Source organism: Apus apus, chromosome 18 (genome assembly GCF_020740795.1).
Source record: "Apus apus isolate bApuApu2 chromosome 18, bApuApu2.pri.cur, whole genome shotgun sequence".
Taxonomy (NCBI): Eukaryota; Metazoa; Chordata; class Aves; order Apodiformes; family Apodidae; genus Apus; species Apus apus.
In genome coordinates this window covers 1,555,576-1,572,219 of record NC_067299.1, presented here as the reverse complement: position 1 = coordinate 1,572,219, position 16,644 = coordinate 1,555,576, and the positions used below count along the sequence as shown (strand labels likewise).

The window sequence follows — 16,644 nt, the reverse complement described above, 5'->3', positions numbered from 1 at the left end:
CAACAGAATACATAAAATATTTTTTTCTTTTTAAATTATTGCAGTTGTAGTAAAAGGGGAATCTCACAATTGGGTGGACTGTTGGCACAGTGAAGTGTAGGAGGTGATTGATGGACTGAAAAGGGATAGGGGCCTGATCCATCCATCCCTGCCACAAGGAGGCTGGTCATCCTCAGTGCTTGGCTCTTGCCACCTGGCACATTTGCTGAGCCCTGAAATATTTTGGCATTGGCCTTATCACTCCACCAAGGAGAATGACTCCAAAAAGGGCTGCACACATCAGAACTGTTGTGTAAGTTTGGTTCAGAGCTCCTTGACCAGCAAGAGCTAAAGCTCCTCTGGTTTCTTAACTGTGCTTGCTCAGTGTTTTCTATGTAAAACGGGTAGCCCTTGAGGACCAGAAGCATGGTGCCACCATAGACAGATTTTCCCATCAGCTAAGCTCCAGCAGAGTATTCAGTGTCTCCGGGACCAGCATTAAACACACCAGCACGAGCTGCCAATAAATAATGCAAAATTTTCCCCTAGCAGGACCTTTTATATTACTAAGGGGAAAAAATACCAGGCTTCAGGTGGCATGGGAGCAGCTGGAAGTTTTAGGCTAACCTCCTCTTCAGTGTTCATGCACATGGTTCTTGTACCCAGATTGTGTGTGAGATTTACCCAGGTCTCAACCTTCTCCCTTTTTGTGTCCTTCATTGCAACCTCATCAGAGTCACCTTCTCCCTGGAAAAACTGCATCCTGCAAACATCTTCCTTTGCTCCTGCTGGTTTCTTCTCTGTTGAACCAGCTGCAGCTGAAGCACTGTCCCAGGCAGGGTATTCACATAGGTTTTGCTGTGGCCTGGCTCCACAGCCTTTGGAATGACTGAGAGTTACATTTTAGGTGGAAAAGGCCTGATTTTGTATCACCTGACCTGATTTTGGAAGGAGGAGCCCTGGGATGTACGTAGGGCTGGTGGCTCTCCTGTGGACCTGTCTGCTCAGGAAAATGGCAGCTCAGCATTCCTAAATTTTGGACATTGGGTTCTCCATTGATATTTTTGACCTAGCTCCACCCTGAGCAGCTCAGTGTGCTCCTGCCTGCAAGGGTTTGTTGTATCCACACCCCAGAACAGCAGCTTCTGCCCAGAAGGGCTCTCACTGCACCTTGACCATGGTAAGTGCAGACACCCTTCTCAGATCCCATGGGAACACTCCTCACACTCCCCAGGTGCTGTGTTTTCCAATAAATATTTGTAATGACAACAGAAGTCAGCCAGCCTCCTGCACTCTGGGTTTTCAACTAGGTCAGCTTTTCCTTGGTTTGAAAAACATGTTTTTCACATGGAAAGCTCACCTTCTGCAGCAGTTGTGATTATTTTTCATTCACCCATTCCCTATAAACAGCCATTTCCTCAGAACCTGCTTCTTTACAACCCAGAGGCTGCAAAATACAGATAAAAGAAAAAAACCCAGGCTGCACCCACCACTCCTTCCAGCTAAATTACTATTTCAGTTCTCCCCTGCAGTGCTGTGTGTTTTCAGAAAGCCCATGGAAAATCCTCCACATGCTGTAGCCCTACAAATATATATTAAAGCTTGAAAGGGAGTGAAAATTAATACAATTTGAGTTGGGTTTTGCTAAGGCAGAGAGGAGGCTGCATCAAGGAAACCCCAGTTCTTTAGCAAGTGCAGACAAAACCTTATGCCTGCCCTGCTCAGATCCCCTCCTGTGTACCCAGTGTTCATTTTTTTCCTCTTGAGTAAAGAACAGGAAATAAGAGGAAGGAAAAAAAGATGGTTTGTGCTAAAGATGGGTGCCATGGGTGTAAATAAAGTGGATGAGACTGAGAGCAAAGGGTGGGTTGGGCTGTATGCATCAGGGAGAGGGTCCTTACCCCCCAGGGCTTGGTCCTGGTGGGGCAGGGATTGCAGCTGCCTGGGTCTGGACAAGCTTTTGCCATATAAGCAGAGCATGGATTGCAGTGGGGTGAGATCAGTGGGCAGCTTTGCAGCCAGACTTGCACTAAAATTTCCCCTGTCTCTTCTGCCCATCTCCTGGCTGGGAACCTTCCTGCCCATGAGCAGTCACCACCTGCAGGTACTTGCATTTATGATAGAGTTGGTGGGGTTTGTAGCTCAGCCTGGCATTGCCCAGGCAGTTGCAGGGCTCAGAGTGGAGCACGTGTCTGTAACTGTTGTAGGGAAATGATGTTTGCTCCTTCCTTTGCCTTCCTCCCAAACAAGCTGTGCTTGACCACGTGTGTAAACAGGACCCATGTTTTTTTGTCTGGCTTTTTTTTGCCAGTAGCAGTCGCCATGTGCTGCCTGGGTGTGCACAAATCCAGGTCTTGTAAGTGTGCAACTGCTGGTCATGGGCTGCTGCAAAGGAGGGAGGTGATCCCCACTGGGCCTTTAACTCCACATCTTAGAACACCTCTTTCTCCCCAGGGAAAGGAAAGGCTGAGTCTCCAAGGCCCAGCAGCTCCTGTTAGTGCAGGGTCATCAGCTCTTTCACTTACAGCAATATTCCTTGAAGATGGGGACCTCTGTATGAAGTGGTGGAACCTCCATCACTGGAGGCTGTCGGGGGACTGTGAGTGACAGATTTGGTTTCCTATTTGTTCTTCAGAATTTAATGCTAAAGATGTTTAACAGAGCTGGAAAGATCATCTCCACTTGCTGAGTGTATCTGCTGGTGGAACACGGCCCCGAGGCAGATAAAAACTCAGCTGCCCCGGGGTGAAGGAAGAGTGGGATCACTGCACGATGTTTCCAGGACAACAGAGAGGTCAGGAAGAGATTAAATCTGCTGCTCATCTCAGTACATTACACCAGAGAGGTTAGGTTTGTTGTTTTTCCCTTCCTCATAAGCATTAATACATGAATACTGCTAATAAGGTCAGTCGGTTTCCTTGGCAATAGCAGCAGCCGGCGCTGTGCTCCCGGTTCATGGAACGTGGGGCTTTGTGCTTCTGAGAACACCAGTGGTCCTGCAGGAGCTTGGGAGCTGTTCCTCCCCTGCTGCTGGAACCAGGTGTGCTGAGCCCTGGGACAGCAGGGACGTGGTTGTGCAGGGTCAGTCACAGTGTGATAACCCAGTGTGGTTCTGTTGCCTGGGGCAGCTTTCTCCCCACTCAGCTGCTGCTTCTCACCTTGGTGTCCCCTCAGTCTCTTGGGTCAGTTTTTTGCTGCTTCTCTGCATCAGTTTTGGGTGGGTGTTTGGGGCAGTTTTGGGGGGGCGTTTGCAGCCTTCTGCTCCTCTCCAAAGGACTGGTGAGCAGCAAGCAATGCTTCTGGGAAAAGTGGTTTTGAGGTTCTTGATGCCCTCAGCAGTGCTTTCTGTGGCTTCCTAGCTTTCCAGCACAGTCCCTGCTTGAGGTTGACCATCACCAGCCTTCTTGCCTGCTCCCAACTCCCCCAGGAGGCTAAACCTTCATTTAAAAAGAATAGTCACCTTCAAAAACCAAAGGAGTCTTGTGCAAACTCTTCTGAGATAGCCCAGCTGGAATGAGCCCTCTGGAGCTCCTGGCTTCAGCCCTTTCATGCCTCCCTTCTTCCTCACCTACTGTTCTGATTCGCCTCCATGTGGGCTCCTCAATCTGCACGGAATGATTTCCAATTACATTTATGTTGCTGAAGGCATAAATCTCCCACAGACTGGATCTGTTTGTGCACAGGCAGAGCTGTGTGGTGCTGCTGGAGATAACTAACCAAACTGGGCTTGGACATTTATGGACTTCTTTATTTTATGGTGGATATTTCCTTCCCCCTTTTACAACAGATGACCTCAGTGAACTGTAATATTCTAACAGCAATGATTTTCAGCACTTGAATCCTTCTTCTAGGACCATTTAAAGCTTCTGACCAGAACTAATAGCCCAGTGTAGCACAGGGAACATTGATTATATACGGGGTGAACTCCTGGCATGTTCTGATGCTGATGAGCTGGGAAGGGAAACAAGCTTGTGCTGCTTGCTTAAAAAAAACACCCAGTCTTTACTGGGCCCACAGGATCATCATCATCCTGAAGTGCAGTAAAGTGGCTAATTGATCTAATCCACACTGTGAGGAAGAGCCTGATTAGCTAAAGCCCCTGGTTTTTTAAGTGTCTCTGGGAGAGCTGTGGGGTTTTTTTCTTTTCCTGTGTAAGTCAGTAATTCAGCCTGCACAAATACATCAATAAAAGACCCTTTCTGGTGATTTTCCTTTCTCAGAAGATGCACAGAGATGCTGGCACAGCGTATTTGTCCCTGTGGAGCAGAGCTGGCTCAAGGGGTGCAGCATCTGCCTGGGGTGACAGGCTGAGGGACATGGGGTCTTTCTCCAGAGGCTTGTCCTTTCCAGCACAGCCCTGGAAGATGATGGCAGGGACCCCACTGCAGCATTTCACAGCAGAGGGAGACAGCTGGGATGAGGCATTCCCAATTCACAGCAAGTCTGGGGCAGCACTGGGCACTGAGCCTTGCATTTAGCCCTCTGCAGCCCAGAGGTGAGCTGGTAGCTGCTGGTAGCCCTTGAAGGAAAAGCCTGATAGCTGCAAAATACCTTCTGGTTAATGTGTTTCACAGCAGGTAGAAGCTCAGCTGGAGGGGAAATGTGGCAGGAACAATCCCCTGGGTGGTTTGTGTCATTGAGGAAACAAAGCATCAATAAATGATGCAGCCCTCTAAATGCAGCATAACTCTGGTTTATGGGTTTGTTTGGCCAAACTGGAGGTCCAGATGGTGCTGAGGTCCAGGACAGCTGGCTCCTGGGCAAATACTTAGCAGAAAATAAAACCTTGCAGCAAAGGGCTTGTGATTTAAATAATTTTAACAGACAGAAGGGGCCAAGCTATGCACAGGAGGGAGGGGAGCCTGGTGCTGAGTACTCTGGTGCTGAGCACTCTGGTGCTGAGCAATCCAGTGCCTGACCTCTTACAGAAGGAATTTTTCAAGGAAAATCTTGATGAACTGCCTGTGCAGTAACAGATCTCCAGGAGGGCTGTACTCCTGGCACACCAGAGGAACATGAGCAGTGGCAGATGAGGCAGTGCTGGGGGACGTGCTGCCTGTAGCTCCTGGGGAGGGTAAGTGCAGCCTCCCCAGGGACGGGCAGATGGTTTGGGATGGAGCCAAGACCCAGTGTCACACATTGCTCCTCTTTCTTAATGTTACACCTCAGTTGGAGGTACTTAAAGTTGCAACGGTGGGAATAGTCCCCAAGCACTGTGTGTGGGGAAGGGCTCCTGTGAGTCAGGGCAAACCTGCATGTGTCTCTGATGCGATTTGGGTGCTGGAATAAACAGCACCTGAACTGTCCTTGCTGCAAATAAAAAGCTGTTCACCCAGTGCTCTGAGACTGTAACATTGGAGACAAACCCCCTGTGGGGCTGCTCTCTGTTCCTCTCTTCCACATTAGTTTTGCACACTGGCAACATTTAAAAGGTATCAGATGTTTTTATGATGTTTCTGTGTCCACCTTGTGCCCACCCTGCAGAATCCAGACCATAAACTGGGCTATTTCACTGCTCCAGGCAGCTGCTGCAACCCCCTTTTTTTTTTGAGCTCCCTGGAGAACCAGACCTGGAACCTTTAGGACTGTTGTTCTGTGGGGATGCTCTGGGCATTTCATCCTGCAGAGAGGAAAAATTCAGTGCTGGGCCTTTATTAAACATTGTATTTTATTTTGATTACGGATAACTCCTTTATTTCAAACAGAACAGTTTATTCACTGCATGGGTTTTTTTTCATGCCTGTTGGAAAGAGTTAGCATTAAAAAAAAAGGGTTGGATACATGCAAATCATACTGAACTTTGCCAAATGCACTAGAACGAGTAGCAGAGTTTATTCTAAGTTACCTACTTGCATACAGAGGAGAAACAACCACCAACATCATGAGACCCCCCTGGAAAAACCTTCCCAGTGCAGTGATGTTAAATGAACAGAGACCAAGGAGTCTGACTGTGTTTGCACCCAGAAAAAGCAAAGCCAGAGGGTCAGTGCTGTGAGCCAGGACCACGGTGCTGTAGAGCTGGTCAGGGGAAAGGCTTTGAACAGATAGAAAAGGGCTCCCATTTAGCAAAGGGAGTCAGGTTTGGTCCTTTGAACTTCAGGAAAGAAGGAGGGGAAGTTTTTCACAATTCCCTGCTCTGCTCCAGGTTTAGGATTAAATGAAATTCTAGTTCAAAAGCCAAAGTGCACGTTCCAGTGCTGCTCCTCCGTGGTGATCCATTTGCCATCACAAATAAAACAAAATCAAACCCATGTCTTTCAGAAAAAAAACAAACCAACACTTTGGAAACAAAGCACTTCTGGTCCAGGGGGTGATGGGCACAGCCAAGAGACCCAACAGCCTTTTTGAGGGTTTCAGTGTCCCCTGGCTGTGTCTGCCCAGCCTGCAGTGGAACAGGGATGAACCCCAGGATTATTTTGTCTTTTATAAAGTTTTCAGTGTTGTGGTCTCTTTTCTCAGCAGCAAACCTTGAGCTGAGCCCTGGCTCCAGAGTTTGCAGGTCACTCCCCAAAATGGAACAGACACTCCATCACTGGTTCAAGCTCCAGGTACCACCTTGAAAGCTCTGGAGTTACTGAGCAGCATGGCTGCTGGATTGTACCTCTGAATAAATAGAAGGCAGGCACATGTGCCAGTCTGGGTTCAGTAAGGCTGGAGGGCGAGTGGCATCCTGGCAGGCAGCAGGCTGGGATTTAGCTCTGCACCAGGAAAGCAAAGCTCTTCCTTTGGGAAAAGCAGCCCTGGTTAGTGTGTGATCAGCCTCTGTTGTAGCTCAGCAGGTATGCTATTCATCAGCAGCTCCTGAAGTCAGAATTGGGAAGGGTTTCGGGTTTATCCCAGCAGCTTTCCTCTCTGGGATGGCTGCTGTCTGTCCGTGGGAGGGCAGCTGGGGTCTGGCTGGATCCAGCATCAAGGAAAGGGAGCCCTTCCCTGCAAAGTCTGGGCACCTCCTTCTCCCCTTCTGTACTCTTCTAAGGGCCTTGTATTGCACCCCCTTGGAGATGCAATTGTGGGAGGTTGGAAAGCACAGCATGTCACTGATGGTTAGAAACACCTGGCCAGCTTTTATAAAAAACAAGTGTGTGACACGATCACCTTTCTGTGTTCTTTGAACAGACAGAAGCTGATGTTCCTCGTACAGGAGGAGGGCAGTGGTCCCAGCTCCTGGAGCATCCCACTGTGGGACCAGCCCCTCCACCAGGACCTCCAGCACTGGGGGCTTGAGTTTCAGTCACCTTTGCTCAACACCTACCAAGGCCCACGGAGCTGGACGTCATGTCTGTGGTGCAGCACCTTGCTCCGAGCTGGGGAGCTCCCCAGCCTCAACTGTTCTGTCTGTCTGCTGCAAGGCTGCGTTGTCAGTCCCACCTGCTCCACCTCGCAGGTCCTCCTGGCTCTCGGCCAGCCCGTCTTGGCTCTCCAGGTCGCTCACCTGCCCCTCACCAAACTCCAGGATGGTTGGCAAGTTGCCTTGCTTTGGGCATCGTCTCTTCAGACTCACCAGGAAGGGCTGCGGCAAGGAGAAGATGTCCACGTTGTTGCCGAGGTCGATCCAGGTGATGCTGGGGAACTTCTTGGGGTCCTTCAGGGTCTCGGTGAGGTCCCGCAGGATGGCTTTGGTGAGGCGGTTGCCGTTGAGGGAGAGGGTGGTGAGGTGGGGCAGCAGGCAGAGGGAGGGCAGCAGCTGCAGCAGCATCTCGTCCGTCAGGTCGGTGAAGCAGAGCTCCACCGTGTCGATCTGCTCTGAGCTGCGCTGCAGGTAGGACGTGACGCGCTCCAGGTCCCTCAGCGTCAGTGGGATGCCCGACAAGTCCACGGTGTTGTCCTGGGGCTTCCCCATCAGGACAGCTTTCAAGCTGCAGGGGAAGCAAAGGAGGGGAATGTTAATGGGGAGGGACATGTCTACTGGGTGGCGTTGCTTTGACCTGCCTGGCTGCTCTCAGAGGGGGCAAGAATGTGGGTGGTTTAGGTAGGATGTTCAGCTGGGTCTCACCCTCTGTTCTCTAGAGACCAGGAGTGTGTCTGTGCAGCTGGGGCAGAGACACTGCCAGGCTGTTCATTGACAGGAGATGGCAGACACAGGGCAATGATATTCAAACCCCATCATTCAGAGAGAGAGCAGAGGTCTTTTCCACACCCACTGAGAAACCCTGGGATATCCTGGGGCTTTTGAAGGTATAAAAAAGGGTGAGGAAGCCTTTGATGAGCAGGATAGGAATCGCTGGTGCTGATGTAACACTTCTCCTACTGCTAATTATAAAGCTCTTTGAGCAAGAGGACCCATTTTTGTCCCCTTGGCTGTAAAGGTGGGAAACTGAGACCTGCACCAGAATTACTTCAGCCCAAGAGAGCGAATACAGGATAGACACCTGGGGTTAGGTGACCTGCTCCAGTATTTCCCGTGGTTAGACCTATTATGTCTCTTCAGACCAGGTGCTGAGCAGATGAGCACCAAGGAGAGATCCTTAGATCAATACATTAATTCTCACAATGGCCCTACAGAGACTTATTAGCACAAGCCAGACTGGAGCTTCCCAGGTCAATTTATCTTCTAAAGCAAATCAAAGAACACATCTACTATCAGGACCTGCTGGCAGGGTACTGCTGCTGAGGACTTTTTGCTAATTAATTACTCTGATTGAATTAGGAGGTGGAAAGGGCCCCATGCATGCTAATTGCTCATGTCAGCTTGATGAGCTCCCATGTCCGCTCTGCTGTGGTGGCACTCGTGTCAGGCTCACACCAGCCCGGCCAGCTGCTGAAATGCTTTTGCCTTTTGCTGCAGCCCGGGCTGGGGAAGGGCCCAGCACTGACACTGCATTTCTGAGCTCTGCAGCTGCTCAGGTGTGTCTGCTCTGGTGCCAGCACCCCTTGTTTGACATTTGTCTTGTGCGTGAGATGTTTCACAGCCCGTCTGTGGTGTCTGGGGGCTGCAGGCAGCTGGAAGGGTTGGGCTTTTCCCCTGGGGGCTTAGAGGAGTGACAGAGCAGGGAGTTGTGCTGAGTTCTAGTGCATGAAGAATGCACACAGGCAGACAGCCCGGCAAGGTGTTGGGAATGACTTAGAACAGAGACAGGATGGAAGGAAATGAGGTTATTTGTAAGCACCAGAGCATTTTACTGCTGACTGATCAGTGCTCACGTTCACCACTGGGGTGTGAGGAGTTTGCCATGGCCACCTGATGTACTGGAGACGTGCAAGCCGAGGAGGAGTGACATTCCTGCAGTTCCTCTGGAAATAAACCTCCAAAATTCATACGGGGGGTGAGGGTGTGTGTGTGTGTGTGTGTGCTTTCAAAAATCATCATCACCTGAATAACTTTTCTGAATAATAACAGGAAGGCTGCAGTCAGCACAATGAGCAGTTAAATAGTTTGCTCTTTAACTCGGGGTGCTGGGAAAGGGACAGGGTGAGCAGAAAGTCTGGACCAGCCCAGCAGCAGAAGGGGACACACCCTGAGGTGTCCCCCCATGAAGAATGGCACTTGCAGTGCCTGTGTGCAGTGGGGTGGCTGAAGTGCTTGTGTGCAAAGCTCTCTGGTCATCAGGAGAGCAGTAGGATTTGAGGGGGTGGGGGTTGTAGAAGGCACACAATGGTGCAGGTGATGATCTACCAGGCATGTCTGCTCTGCCATGGGTTGCATGGGGGGTTAAGCTGTTGCCAGATAACGTGATGCTGGGGAGGGCTTGGGGCCAGTCTGTTGCTCTGCTCTCTCCCCTGGGCATGGTTCTCCAGGCTGCCCGTGAGAACTGACTGCCCAGAGACTGTTAGTGCAAACAAGGGGCAAAGCCAGAGCTTTTCTCCCAAGGTCTATGCCCACAGGTTAACAGGAGTCTCCACATCCAGAGCTCCTCTTCCCCTCTCCTGAAGGGCACAGAAGTCACGTACTGGGTGCCCATGGCCACAGATTGGCTACAGAGACCCAGCTGTGACCCAGCCAAGCCAGGGTGAGAGCAGGCAAACTCCTGGGTGCTGGTTTTAGACCAAAAACATCTTGCAGAACCCAAGCAGGTTGTGATGGGGAGGAGTGAAAGCTCTTTTTTAGAGTTCTCTTGGTGAGGCTGGATTATGCTCCACGGTCTGTTTAACAGCACTTTGTTCTCAAGCCTCCTTTGAAGCTTTTATTACCAGGAAGAAATGGATGCAGATGAGCACTGGGATTAAAGTCAGCTTCTATCTAGATGCCTGGCTAAACACTGGGAAAACAAGCTCCCTTCCCAGTTTCCCTCTGCACTTAAGCCAAAGCTTTCTGACATTGCCCAGTGGCAGAAAGGAGGGTGAGGGGCTTTTGCAGAGTCTGCTGAGCTACAGCAGCCAGTCATCAGAGCTGGGTGCAACACCTGTGCAGAGGCCCTGGCCCTTGCCTGGCTCCTGGATCACAGATCAGGAGAAATGTCTTGTCCATTGGGGGTGGAGGGGGGGGAACGAACCATAATGGAGTCTCAAGAACAGAAATCAGGACAAAGGGCTGTGTCCACCATGGTTAGGTAGGACTGAGCAGATGGGAGATCACAGCAGGAGCAACATTACAGCAGCAAACCCAGACCAGCTGGAGTCAAGAGGGAAAGGCATTTCCTTCTGCATATGGCACCAGGAGCAGAGGCACCCGAGGTGGCAGCACAGGGGGCTGGATGGGCAGAGCATTTGTAGAATCTGTGTTTGCATCCCCAGCTTGAGTGAAATCCAAGGGGGGTGGTGCTCTGGCTGTGTGGGAACAGCATTAGCTGATACAAACTGGAGCCCTGGGATGGAGCTGGGCTCAGGATTTTGGGTTAAAACACAACTTCCCTGCATGGGCACAGACACCCCAGAGAGAACTGTAAGCACATGTGGACTGAAGAGAACCCAAAGCAGCCGGATGGAGGAGCCACTTTGCAGGCTCCAATCCTGGGACTTAGGCCCATTCCAAGGCACAAAAATCTGACTGGAAACTTTTACAAAAAAAAAAACACACCAAAACACAATAAAACAAAACCCACAACCCAAACCACAACCAAATCTTGGCTCATTAAGTATGTGACTGGGACTTAGTACACACATCAGCCAACTGGTGGGTTGGGGCAGGAGCAAAGGCTCATGAACAAGAGCAGCTGCTGCTGCGTGTTTACTGTCTTCTGCACGTGTCAGTTGCTGGTTTGCCCTGGGAAGGATGATTCATGCAGGCTCCTTAGCAAAAAACTGGCCAGATAATTTCTATACTGTTCAGTTTTTTTAAAAATGGGGTGCCTTGGGGCAGTGGTGGAATTGGCACTTTCCTACCTGGGCGTCTCTCAGCCATGAGGCACAGCGGGGCTGGGCTGCAGCTGCTGCACCCCTCTCTGGCACCTTAAAGCTACCTGTGGTACCAAACCTGCATTGTGGAGAGGGAGGGGTGTGCCCCATCATGCTGCTGGTTCTGGCCTTGATCCCATGGTCTGACCTGGGGCTGGAGGAAGGGCCAGAGCTTGGGCTTGCTCATCATCCCCTTCCCCAGCCAGCAACACAGCCTGGCTTTGCAAGAGGGCAGAGGCATAAGGCTGGTTTGCTCACTCCACTAGCCCAGGTTGCTCAAAGACAAGACAATCACTGACCTGGGCTTTATTCTCCAGCAGGTGCAGGTGAATCACCACTCAGGCTCAAACCAGCCAGGGAAAAGTTATGTGGATGAATCAACGCAAGTCCCTTTGCCTGAGGCAAGATCCTGAGCTGCTTTTCCACAGGGCTATTGCTAGTCAAAACTGCCAGGCTGAACCGGAGCTTTGTTCATCCAAAGAGCTGGACCCTCACTTAGTGGTAGGTCAGACTTATAGCTTAATTAACATAAGAAAAATAACTCAGAATTTATAGAGGTAAAGCAGCTCTGGTAGAAATAACTCACCTAGGTGGGCTCAAGTCCTCAGCAGCAGGAGAGCAAGAGGTCTTTAGAAAAAAGTTACAAAACTACTTGTGTTTTCCCTTGTTTAAAATGAGAGGTTTGGTTTTATATCTGTACTTATGGCAAGACAGATCATACAAAGCAGCCACCATTATTAAATGAGCTGGTGCCAAGCCCCAGCTGGTAAGTCAGTAATAGCCTGGTGCTTAACACATCTGGACTGACACTGAACTGCCCTGTGCCTTGGGGACATATTTAACTGCAATGGTGGCACTTCTGTTAGTGACAGTCCGTGGTTTGCTGGAACCTCAACCACACCCCCTCCCAGGCATTTAGCAAGGTCTGTACTTGCCCCTTACAAGGTCTCATTTCACCTGCACGTGGGCAAGCAGCTGTTAATGGGATGTGGGTCTCTACTGGTAATTTTTGGCAACAGTGGGAAAGAAACTAATAAAGTAATATGTTTATTATATATTTTAAAAGGTAATGTTCATACGTTGGCAGCTACTCCTCTCCCATATGAACTGCTGCACTGTTATTTTGGCAGCAGCCCTGGCCAGTGAGGAGCAGTGAGGCTGGGCCCAGGGCACTGCCTCCCTAACAAGCTCTTCCCACCTGAAGTAAAAAACCCACATACCTAAATGACTCGTTTCACCCACAGCTGGTTATGCCAGGAGCTTGCTGTCAAACTGCACAGTATCCCAGTGGCTCAGTGACAGGCATTTACCAGCATGGCTAACCTCAGCATTCAGGGTGATCCATGGTTTATCCAGCATGGAGAGCCCTTCCGTGGCGCAATCCTGCCCGCCTGCCTTCCTGTAACTTCTTGTCTGGCTTTAATCTAGGAAACCCAAGCAGATAACAAAGGGGCATGGGGACAACTTCAGGGCAGGTCTTTTTTGTTGTTGCTTTGAGCTGCTTTCAGTATTGCTCCCCATTAGTGTGGGATTTTTTTCGCTTGGAGCATCCATACGGTTTCTGCCGGCACATAAGAGAGAATTTCTCACCAGGGCTCTGTCCTTTTCCCCTTGTGAGAGATTCAGCTGATACCAACTGTCATGGATTGATTATCTGGTACAAACAGCCCATTCACCCCAAAGAGCTGCAGGCTGAGCCAAGGGCAGAGGAAACCCCCCCAGCTCCGAGGTCTGAGCAGCCCAGGCTGGTGCTGGGGGAGCGCTGCCTGGTTTCGCTGCAGCCCACACTCCATCTGTCCCTGGGGAAACGCACAAAGCCCAAACATGATTTAATAAAAATAGTTCTGTGGCTATTCTAACCATCTCATGGAAACGAGGAGGATATTATGTTAGCAAACAGCTGTAAAAACTTTTATCCCTGCCATAAAGTTTGCCACGGAACGGCCCCAAATCTCTGCAGGAAGATCTTACCATTAAACAAATCCCTGCGTGCTTTGGTGGAGGAGCAGTTACACCCACTTGGTTCCATTCTCACATTTTATGAGGATATTCCAGAGGGAACAACACAGATTTTTATATTTATCCCCTCCCCACCGGGAAACAGTATATGGGGGTAGCAATAGTCTGGGATATTCAACCATGCACTAAACCCTAATAACTCTTTGGCAGGAGGCTGGTTGGTATCTGCCCGTGCTGAACAGAAAGCTGTTGTGCATTCAGTGTTGGCTCAGGCCAGAAAATGTTCCCATGAACAAGAATATTGATGTTTAGATTAAAGAGAATGAGAAGAAAAGGATTTCCTCTTGGTCTAAAGCATGGCACAATCTGGGGCATGAGACACGTGTTGTGGTAATGGAGTGGAACTGGGCTGCTGAGCCTCCTTCCTGGGAGGGCAAAGGAAGAGCTCAAGAAAAATGCAGAGGCAGCCCCAGAGAGTGAGGAATGACAGCAAGGAAGGTGTGTGATGGCACTGGTGGGAAAACTACTTGTGGAAATGGCAGCAAAAAATGGTTGAACATTGTAAATCATCAGAAATGAAAGTACTGAGACAAAAGACTTCCTGAAATGCTGTTGGGATCAATGACAAGTGTAAAGGAGCTTCAAAATTCCTACTCAACCTTTAAACGCTGGTGGTCAGACACTAGAACAGGTATTTTGGAAACAAGGGGAAGGAATATAAACAAATAGCAAAGGCAGGAACTGTGTTGGTGTTGAAAAAAGGATCAAGCTCCTCCACCCTGAGAGCAGGAACAAGGACAAGAAAATGTAACTATTTAGCTCAAATGAGGAACATCACTGAGGTGTGTGTAGTAATAACAGAGAATATAGTCTATATATAATGTATATATAGCAATAAGGATGAATAGCAGTGAAGATGGGAACAGACTCCTCTTTCTTCAGCCCTCTCCATGCATGAGCCAAGGGACACCCACGGACACTGAGAGCCTGAAGTCCCAGCAGATAAAGGGAAGGAGTGAGTACACGGGACAGCTGAGATCAAGGGCTTTGTGGGAGGTCCAAAGAGGACACGGCCCTGCTGTGGCTGAGAACACCAAAAGTCATGTTAGGATTTAATAAATACATAGATAATAAATAAAGGCTGGGTTTCTGTCCTGGTATGTAACTGTAGAACTGCTGGATCCACCAGCACAGGGCCCTTTGGCCCCCACACCAGGAGCCTGGGCTGATAGAAAAATACACATGAAAGGGCCCGTGTGTGTGTTTTGCAGCTGCTCTTTAGTTAAACCAGGGAAAGGCACTGCAGGCCCAGGGCAGAAATGCTTCTGCCTACGCCAGTGACCAGGAAAAGATTCTACTTCCCAGCTTAAGTTCAAAAAAATCCTTTTAACAGGTTTGTGATGCTGCCTGGTTGAATACTTCCCTTTTTTCTCTCTTTCTTTTGCTTAAAAAAAAAGCCCCACACTCATCAACACATGAAAAATGAAATCCAAAACCAATGTAGAAAGAGCCCAGCTCAGAATTGGAGTTGCCAAGTTCTCCAGAATTGGAAGACATTAGATCACCAGAGCTCAGGGTCACCTTTTACTTCACTCTTAAGTTTTACTTGTCAACACCTCAGCAGGTCTGTGTACTCTCGTGATTAGTCATGAGCTGGTTTAGCTCCTTGTTTACTGCCCCAGGAAGGGTTAGAGGTTTATTAGCAGTGGTGTTTCAAGTCTCTGTTTTTCACCACCCTTACAAATTAATGGCTTGGCAAGATTTCACTCCTCTCCTTAGAGAAATTCATGGTAAAGAGGATTTTTAAATATATAAATATTAAATATGTAACTTTAAAGCTTCTTCAGAGCTTACCTATAAACACCTAAGAAATTCCTGTCTTTACTGTGAAGAGGGAAAGCACCAGTGGGGATCAGTTATGTTGGTCTCACCTCATGATGAGGTTTGCAGTTTCCATCTCATAAAGTCCAGGCATCCCTGTCGTTACCTCCCTTCCCTCTGTCACCCCCAGTGCTCCCCCAGCCAGTGCCACCCCATGGGGGGGACAAGGGGAAGAGTCCTCTGCTTGCAGCTCATCACCCGGGGGCTTTGCTCCTAGCTTTGGCCCTGAGGTGTGACATCAAAACTAACTTTATTGTGGCCACTTAGGAAACAACCTTGGCTGCTGGGAATGGAGTCACATCTCCCAGCACCCCTCAGCCATCTCCCAGTGTCATTCCAGGACCAGACACCAGCTGTGTCCTGGATCCACCACCACGTTTGTTTTAAGCCTCTTGCTCAAGCCTACCTGGGGGAACACTCACCTTTTCTTTAACATCTCCTCTTGCTCAGGACCCTGGTCCGGCAGCTGCTGGTGAGTGATGCAACAAGCTCTGCGTGCCCAAGAGCCCGGGCTGCTCCAGGAATAGCTCTTTGTTTACATGTCTTTCCAAACCCCACTGAATTTTCTTTGGCTCCACACCAAGCTGCAGGGGCCTGGACCTCTGCTATTGCAGGCACAGAGCTTGGTGAGTGCCTGGGGTGTTGGATGGGAAGAGTCATTTCTGTGCACGCAGGAGCATCCCCTACACCAGGAGAACTGACACGGGTCTTGTTCCCACCTTGCAGGGGATATCCCTGGTGGGGTGGAGGGATGAGAAGTCACCATGCAATTGATGTCCTACTCACAGCACAGCCCTTGGCTCTTCTACTGGGTGTGTCACACAGGCTGAGTTACATGAGAGCTGATGGTGGCTTTGGACAGCTGTGCTCAGGCTTTGAGGACCCCCAATCTGGCTCTACATGCACCCTAATGTGGAGGAAGGAATCTGGTATTTTTGGTGCAATGTCTCTTTGGGGAGAAACAGCACAGAACAAGAGAATGGAGAACAGAATAAACAGAAAAGAGTCTCTGTGTGGGGCTGGGTCGAACAATTTACTTTAACATCTCCCAAAAAGCCTCTAATTTCCCTCTAGAGCATTTTTCTGAGGAAGGGAAATAAAGGACAGATTTTTTTTTTTTCTTTGCATTAAATGTTCTGGCAGTGTGAGATTTATTTCCTTTCTAATGCCTTGATGCTGTGCTCCAGAGGAGGAGATGGGAAACCAAAGGGTGGGAAGGTCGGGCAGGGACCAGCTTCTGCACCATCTTTCATGGGCACACAGGCTGTGGGAAGTGCAAAGTAGTTTTCAGTCAAATCCATGTCAATTTGACCTGCTCACACTGGCCCAGTGGAACACATGGCTCCGCTGCTCAGGAACTCCAGGGAACTCCACCTGGGTCCAACTGCTGGGGCTCAGGCCCAGGCTGCTGGAGAAGCAGCTGCACTTGCTGGATATTTGATCACCTACAGCCACTGATGGGGCCCTACGATGGTGGACGACCTAGAGAAGTCCAGTGGAAAGGTTCAACCAAGCAAACATCTGGGGAGGGCCAAAACCAGCCCCCCAAACCTT

General features: G+C 49.6%; 2 protein-coding genes across 2 annotated transcripts in view; both read right to left on the bottom strand.

Annotated features, from left to right (window-relative positions):
• Positions 1–16,644, bottom strand: part of KCTD7 (potassium channel tetramerization domain containing 7) — a 133,072-nt gene that overhangs the window by 716 nt on the left and 115,712 nt on the right. The gene's annotated exons all lie outside the window — the stretch shown is intronic.
• Positions 5,630–16,644, bottom strand: part of LRRC75A (leucine rich repeat containing 75A) — a 63,710-nt gene continuing 52,695 nt past the window's right edge. Inside the window, exon 4 of the mRNA XM_051636029.1 lies at positions 5,630–7,835. Coding sequence (XP_051491989.1) covers positions 7,253–7,835 — 583 coding nt within the window. The 3' untranslated portion in view covers positions 5,630–7,252. The remainder of the gene's footprint in view (positions 7,836–16,644) is intronic.